Source organism: Callorhinus ursinus, unplaced genomic scaffold, assembly GCF_003265705.2.
Source record: "Callorhinus ursinus isolate GAN/ISIS: 27379988/994484 unplaced genomic scaffold, GSC_fseal_2.0 scaffold106, whole genome shotgun sequence".
In the NCBI taxonomy this organism is placed as follows: domain Eukaryota; kingdom Metazoa; phylum Chordata; class Mammalia; order Carnivora; family Otariidae; genus Callorhinus; species Callorhinus ursinus.
This window is the reverse complement of record NW_027397168.1, coordinates 543,174-550,470: the sequence shown is the minus strand read 5'-3', so window position 1 is coordinate 550,470 and position 7,297 is coordinate 543,174. Positions and strand designations below refer to the sequence as shown.

Here is a 7,297-nt window from a genome sequence, read left to right as displayed (position 1 = left end):
GACTCCTGGGCCTGAGGGAGGAGGGGCTGGGGTCCGGACTCCTGGGTCTGAGGGAGGAGGGGCTGTGGGCCTGGACTCCTGGGTCTGAGGGAGGAGGGGCTGGGGGCCTGGACTCCTGGGTCTGATGGCGAAGGAGGCCAGGGACTGGGTCTGAGGGCAGTTGTCCAGGAGTCCAGACCCCATTTTTCAGGAAGCCCTGTGAGGCTGACTCCTGCCCTGTGCATCTCTTGTAAACATCCTGGTGGGAGCTGAGTGGCCCTGGGCTGCCTCCGTCAGAGATGACACAGGTTAGAGGGGGCTCAGCAGGGGGCCGGGGGTGGGGGGTTCATAGGGGTTGTGGGGCTGAGGCCAGCAGCTGATGACCATTTCCTGTGTCAACATCATCTGGACCCACTTCGCAATTCCCGGGATTCCTCAGGGATCAAGGAGGGGGTGGGGGGCGGGGCTGCCGGCCCTGGACCGCGGCTTGGGACTGGGGGGGCCCCCGCCGTCACGGCCCTCACCGCTAATGACAGGTTTGGGCTGCTTCTGCGGCCCGCCTGCCCCGTCACCCCCCAGAGGCCAGACAGGACCCCCCAGGGACAGACAGACGGACACACACAGCCTCCGACCTGCTGACCTCACACCAGTCAGCCCTACCTCGCCCAGGGGCCAGCACATGAGCAAGGACCCCTGGCTCCCGGCTCGCATTCCAGTGGCATCTTCTCCCATGTTTGTGAGCCCCCCTCAGAGCCTTGGGCTGTGGGCTCCCCTGGTCCTTGTCTCCGAGCCTCTGAGCTTGTTTCTTTAGAACTTCTTTTGTCTGTAGACCCCATTGTTTTATGACTTCGTCTTTTTCTCACTCTGGATGTCTGGGCTCCAGTCTCTGTGTCTGTGTGTTGGTGTCATCTTGTCACTTTTTTGTGATTCCCCAGTCCTGCCTGTCAGTATGGGAGTGTGGGTACCCCATCCCTTCTTGCTTTCCTTGCAATGGAAGGAACTTGAATGCCCCCCCTTCATGGGGAAGACCCAGGATGCTGAGCAATCCCCTGACTTCTTGCCGTCACCCACCCCATCTCCCTCAGCCTCCTGCAGCCAGGAAAGATGGAATTAGGGGAAAGATGATCCCGCAGCCTCAGGGAGCAGGCCAAGGCAAGGTGGTGGGGGGGACTGGCACAAGCCAGGTACACTGACCCAGCCCCAGACTCCTGACTTTTCCCATAGAGCATTCTCCAAACAGCAGAATGGCAACACCTTTCTCTCCACCTGGGAACCAGGGTGTAGGGCCTGGACACCTGCCATCTGGGTCTGAGGGAAGAGGGGGCTGGGAGTCCCGGATCCTGGGTTGAAGAAGAGGGTCTGGGGTGGCATCCCTGGTTCCCAGTAGGTGGAAGGGGCTGCCATTGCGAGATCCCTATTGTTGCTCTCAGTCTGGCCCCAGGCCCAGTACCTATCCCCTCGGGCCAGTCCATCCCCCAGGCTGGTGGCCTGAGTCACCTTGGCTGGCCCTGCCGGTCTGGGGGGGGGGGCTACGTCAGTTCTCCCCTCACTGACGCAGCCTTGGGCCCCCCACGCTGACTCAGCCGGAAACAGGCCCCCTGAGGGGCGGAGACCCAGTGGTCAGAGGCCTGGGTCCCTGCGGGAGCGGGGGCTGGGGAGGGCCCCTGGGGGGCCCTGGAAGGGGTGGCCATGACAGAACAAGAGAGAGAACTCTTACCTGAGGCAATGAGGTCATGTCCCACCATGGGGGGGCTGTGACCTCACCTCCCCGGGGACTTGAGCAGTCGTCCCCCACCCCCAGGGGTGGGGGATGGGAGGGGGAGGGCTCTAGCCACCATTCAACCCCAGAGCCCCGTGCCAGCTCAGCACAGTTTTGAGGGCCAGAAGGGGACCTGCAGGGGGAACTTTAGAAGTCCTTGTCACTTTGTCTCCTCCCTCCCATCCTGTCTTTGGTCCTTCGCTGGGAGGGGGGATGCTCCCGGGGATGGGGCTCTGGACTTGCTCCCTCACTGGCTCTGCCTCTGGCCCTGGCGCCCATCAGGGTGCCTGTGTCCCCATGGCTGTCGCGTCCTCCCCGCATCTCCTGCTCCAGTCCCTCTGTGCATTGCCATCTCTGCCCGGTCCCCATGCCCACTCCCTGGCTGAGCCACTCTCTCCACGTGTCCGTCACCCTCACTATCTCGCCCGCTCGCTCGCCATCTCCAACCCTCCCAGAGGCCGCATCTTTCTCTGCGTCTCCCTGTGTGTGTTAATAAAAATCAAGGAAGAGAATTGCAATGGTTCACATTTAGTGACGGCTGACTGTGTGCCCTACACAAGTGAACTCATCCTTACCCAGGCATTGGGGGGGGGCGGCGGGGGGATGGGTGCTCGGTTAACCCCATTTCACAGATAAGGAAACTGAGGCACAGAGGGGGTGCAGCACCTGCGCCAGATCCCACCTCGTCTCATGCCCTCTCTCGGTCTCCTGTCTCTGCTTCTCTCCCCACCTTCACATTGCCCCTGCCTGGCTCCCGGAGACTCTGCTCCTCTCTGCCCCCCTCGCTCAGCACCTCCATCTCTGAGTGTCTCTGGCTCCCTGCCTCTGTCTCTTGGGGCCTCTGCGGCTTTGTCACCGGTGTGTTTCTTCTGCCACCTGCCTCCCCTTTCTCTAAGCCTGCAACTCTCTGTCCCTTTTCCTCCTGGAGTCTCTGTGGGTCTCTCTGCTCCTGCAGTGTGTCTGCTCAGTGTCCCCATCTCTCCGCGTGTCACTGTCTCTCTGTCTCTGCATTTCGGACTCTCCATCTCTGCCTCAATGTCCCCATTCCTCCAAGCATCTCTGTGTCCTTGCTTGGGTCTCACGCTCTCCATCCCTCTCGCTTTCTCTGTCCCTTGGAGTGGCTCTGCCTTGCCCGTCCATCTCCCCAGGCCTGCGTCTTGTGGCTCTGTCCCCAGCTCTCCCCACCTCTCCGCCCGCCATCCTGGTCCAGCCGACCCTCGCCTGCAGCCTGCAGCCGGGCCCCAGCTCTTGAGCCGCGTGTGTCTGGCCCTGTGGCGGCCCGGGCCGAGGAGGTGGAGGGAGGGGACGCCAATGACCTCACCAGCCCCTCTCCGACCACCCCCCCCTTTCTCTTTTCAACTTTTCCAACTTTTCCTTCCGTGCCCTCCTCTGAGCGAGGCAGCGTGAGCCCTGCGAGGCAGCCGGCTCCGTCTGAATGGAAAAGGCAGGCAGGGAGGGTGAGTCAGGATGTGTCAGGCTGCCCTCCCCTGCCGCCTGCCCCCCGCCCGCCCGCCCTGGCCCCCTATATAACCCCCCAGGCGTACACACTCCCTCACTGCCACGGCCCTCGCTGCTCACACGCACATGCCTCCCCTCCCCAGGCCGAGGCCCAGCTGACCCCCAGGGCTCCCCCCCCCTCGGCAGCGGACAGGGAAGGGTTAAAGGCCCCCAGCTCCCTGCCCCCTGCCCTGGGGAACCCCTGCCCTGTGGGGACATGAACAGTAAGTTGGTTCAAGTTCATGGGGTGGGGGGGACAGGAAGGGAGGAGGGAGGGCCCGTGGCGAGGAGGGTGGGGAGCAGACAGGCGCAGCGGAATGGGACAGAAAGAGACAGAGGAGAGTGAGGGAGCCGTGGGGAGGCAGAGACGGAGAGGAAAGGAGATTCGGAGAAAGCAGGAGGCCCGGAGAAGAGACGGGCAGAGAGACGGGAGCACGAAGCTGAGACGCGGAGAGACGCCCAGGGCAGCGCGAGAGAGATGGAGATCCCCAGACAGACGGAGAGAGAGGCAGATGCCGGGAGGTGACCCCCAACCGCCGGGGACCCCCAGGGAGTCAGCGGGGACCGAGGGACGCAGACGCCCAGGCATCCCGACAGAGAGGTTCCGGGAGGGAAACTGAGGCAGAGAACCCCCCCCCCCCAGGAGGTGAGCGCAAGTCCAGAACACCGACCCCAGCCAGGGGGAAGAGAGAAAGAGAGACAGTGGTGCAGACAGGAACGGGAGAACCAGACAGATGCGGACCGACGGACAGACAGCGGCCGGGGAGGGCCGGGGGGCGGGCTGGGGGTGTGATGCGGGAGCGGGGCGGCCCGGGGGGCGCTGATTGGCTGGCGGGAGCGGGGGTGGGCGGGGCAGCTGGGGGATGGGCTGCCGGGGAGCCAGCGGGCCGGAGCCCCCGAGCCGTGCGCCGCCGCCGGGTCTCCCTCCGCCTCCCGCGGCCCCCGCTGCGCCCGCGCCTCTGCCTCTCTCCGCCCAGGTGTGCTCCGGGAGCCATCCCCGGCACCACGGCCCGGCCTTCCGCGGTCCACTAGGGGGTGGGGATGTCCCCCTGGGGAGGGGTCTGGGCCTCCGGGTTTCTGTCCTGGTCTCCTTCCTCTGCTCTCAGTCCGGCTCGGGCTCCCGAGGCCCGGGGAGGGGGCAGGTTCTGGCCTGTGCCTCCCCCCTCATGCCCCGCCCCGGGGCCCAGATTCCGGCGTCCGGGGGCGGACGGGAGACGCCCGGCCCGTCTACCCGCCCCGGGCCGCGTCTGCTCCGACGGGCGGGGCAGCCAGAGCCGGAGAGGGAGAGAGAAGCCCGCCCCGGCCCTGCGACCTGCCCTGGGCGCTCCACCCTGGGACTCAAGACCCCCCAGTCCCTCCTCCCTCAGACCCACCAGTCCGGTCTGAGCTCTCTGCTTCCTCCCGCCCCCAGGTGTTTGCTGCCTGGTCCTGGTCGCCCTGAGCCTGTGGCCAGATAGAGCTGCTGCCCCGGGGCCACCTCCTGGCCCCCCGCGGGCCTCCCCAGACCCTCGGGCTGAGCTGGACAGCGCCGTCCTCCTGACCCGCTCCCTCCTGGCGGACACTCGGCAGCTGGCGGCACAGCTGGTAGGAGAGCCTGGAGGGGATGGGCTGGGACCGGGACCAGGAGTGGGGAGGGCTCCTGGGCTACCACGGTGGCAGAAACGGGGGGAAGGGAGGAGTTTGGGGCCTGTCTGGAGGATGGAGGGACCCCTGGAGCTGGGCAGGGTCCCCCTCAAGGCCTCTTTGCCCCCACAGAGAGACAAATTTCCAGCCGACGGGGACCACAACCTGGACTCTCTTCCCACCTTGGCCATGAGTGCAGGGGCGCTGGGAGCCCTACAAGTAAGGGGAAAGGGACTGGGGCAAAGGTGAGATCTGGGCATGGAGGGGGTGCGAGGGATTGGGGGCCAGAGCAGGCAGGTGGCAGGTGTTCCCTGACGCCCCGCATGCCCTGTGTCCTAGCTCCCAGGTGTGCTGACACGGCTGCGAGCCGACCTGTTCTCCTACCTGCGCCACGTGCAGTGGCTGCGCCGAGCCGGGGGCCCTTCCCTGCGGACCCTGGAGCCGGAGCTGGGTGCCCTGCAGGCCCGGCTGGACCGCCTGCTTCGCCGGCTGCAGCTCCTGGTAGGACGCTCCAGCCCCCAGACCTGACACCTAGACTTGAAACCCGAGACCCCAGGACCCTCTGAGACCCTCCTCTGTGTCCCAAACCCTGTGGCCCCGAGACCCCCCCCAGACCCTGCCATCTCCAGACCTCAGAAACCTAGACCCTGAGGTCTCAGACCTTGAGCTCTGAGTCCCTAAGACCTCAGATGCTGGTCTTGAGCCCTTACGACCCCCAAACCCTGACTGCTAAAATCCTAGACCCAGCACCCTGAGATCAGAAAACTTCAGATACCACTTCCTGGGCCTGACCACAAACACCCTGGACCTCAAATTCCAGCTCCCCATTCTGAGAGCCCAGCCCTCACCCATGAGTCCCGGAGCTTGGATCGGAGAGACCCCACGTCTAAGACCCCAGCCCCGAGATCTTAGACCCGGCCCCAGACTTGAGCCCACAGCCCCCAGCCCTCACCTAGCACCAGGGCCCCAGTCCTGATTCTACAGACCTCGCCCCCAAGCCCCTGGACTGGGCCCTGGAATTCCAGCTCTGACACCCCCACCTTTTGGTCGCAGTCTTCATTTTCTGAACCCAACATGCTGAGAACCGCCCACCCAGAAACCCTACCCCACAGGCCAGAGACACTCCGGAAGCATGCAGCCTGGACTCCCCAACCTCCCAATCAGACCCCTTCCTGGGACCCCCACTGACCCCCTGACCTATTGCTAACCCTCTGTCCTCTCCCAACAGATGTCCCGCCTGGCCTTACCCCAAGCACCCCCAGACCCACCAGCTCCCCCGCTGGCCCCCCCGGCCTCTGCCTGGGGAGGCATCAGGGCAGCCCACGCCATTCTTGGGGGGCTGCACCTGACCCTTGACTGGGCCGTGCGGGGCTTGCTACTGCTGAAGACTCGGCTGTGACCCGCCACCCGGAACCACCAACGTCCTTCGATGCCACATCTTATTTATTTATTTATTTTGGGACTGGGGGCATGGCAGCAGGAAAACACCCCCTCCTTCTCTCCCCCTAATTCGAGATGGTCCCTCCAGGAGACCTGGGCAGAGTCGGGGGGGGGTATCTGTGCCTTATTTATACTTATTTATTTAAGGGGGTGGGTGGGAGGCAGGTGGACTTGGGGACCAAAGGGGCAGGGAACTGGAGTCCTAGATTCTTGAATCTCTTAAGAAGTCTGGCTGCAGGCTTTCCCTGTCCCCTAGCCCTCTGGGCCTGGGCAGGAGCATATATTATTTATTAAACAATTACTTTTTGGGGTGGGGTGGGGAGGGAAAGGGAAAAGAGGCCTGGGTTTTTGTACAAAAATGTGAGAAACCTTTGTAAGATGGAGAAAGGGGAATTAAATTTGTCATACACATCCACTTAGAGGCGATTTCTCTGAGCACTGAGGGTTGGGGGCTGGTCGTCAGGGTCCCTGGAGCAGAGAGAGGTAGGGACCCTTAGTGGGCAGGACAGCAGAGAGGAGATTGTTGGTCCCCCAGGGACCCTGAGTGCTGAGGGGCAGGGTCTGAGCCTGCACTTTGTAGGCACTCAGTAAATTGATAGAAGCTTCCAGAAGGCCATCCTATGCACTACAATACTTGCATGTGACAAAGCTACAAGTTTGACGTTCGTTACGGTGATGTTCACAACAGCAAATCAGAAACCACCTAGATGTCCAACAATGAGGGATGGTTTAATAAATTATACCCATCCATGTGATGGAATACCATCAGCCATGCCGAGGGGATGAGATGGAGGCTGTTTTAAGACAGAGAAAGCAGGGGCGCCTGGGTGGCTCAGTCGGTTAGGCGACTGCCTTCGGCTCAGGTCATGGTCCTGGAGTCCCGGGATCGAGTCCCGCATCGGGCTCCCTGCTCAGCAGGGAGTCTGCTTCTCCCTCTGACCCTCTTCCCTCTCGTGCTCTCTATCTCTCATTCTCTCTCAAATAAATAATAAAATAAAA

General features: G+C 63.2%; 1 protein-coding gene and 1 long non-coding RNA gene across 2 annotated transcripts; both read left to right on the top strand.

The window, feature by feature from the left end:
- Positions 1-87: 87 nt before the first annotated feature.
- LOC141371823 (uncharacterized) lies at positions 88-846 on the top strand. Its single transcript, XR_012377066.1, has 2 exons — positions 88-287; positions 559-846. It is a non-coding gene; the product is annotated as an uncharacterized lncRNA (long non-coding RNA).
- Positions 847-3,305: 2,459 nt separating this feature from the next.
- IL11 (interleukin 11) lies at positions 3,306-7,110 on the top strand. The gene is made up of 5 exons (XM_073889315.1): positions 3,306-3,459; positions 4,647-4,819; positions 4,991-5,077; positions 5,198-5,359; positions 6,087-7,110. Exons 1-5 carry the CDS (start codon positions 3,453-3,455, stop codon positions 6,255-6,257), a joined length of 600 nt encoding a protein of 199 aa, XP_073745416.1. The 5' UTR covers positions 3,306-3,452; the 3' UTR covers positions 6,258-7,110.
- Positions 7,111-7,297: the final 187 nt, after the last annotated feature.

What these genes read in the sequence shown, in the direction of transcription:
- IL11 (XM_073889315.1), top strand. An exon ending in GGCAGCTGGCGGCACAGCTG is followed by an intron (nt 4,820 to 4,990) that starts GTAGGAGAGCCT and finishes TTGCCCCCACAG; the next exon opens with AGAGACAAATTTCCAGCCGA. An exon ending in TTCGCCGGCTGCAGCTCCTG is followed by an intron (nt 5,360 to 6,086) that starts GTAGGACGCTCC and finishes CTCTCCCAACAG; the next exon opens with ATGTCCCGCCTGGCCTTACC.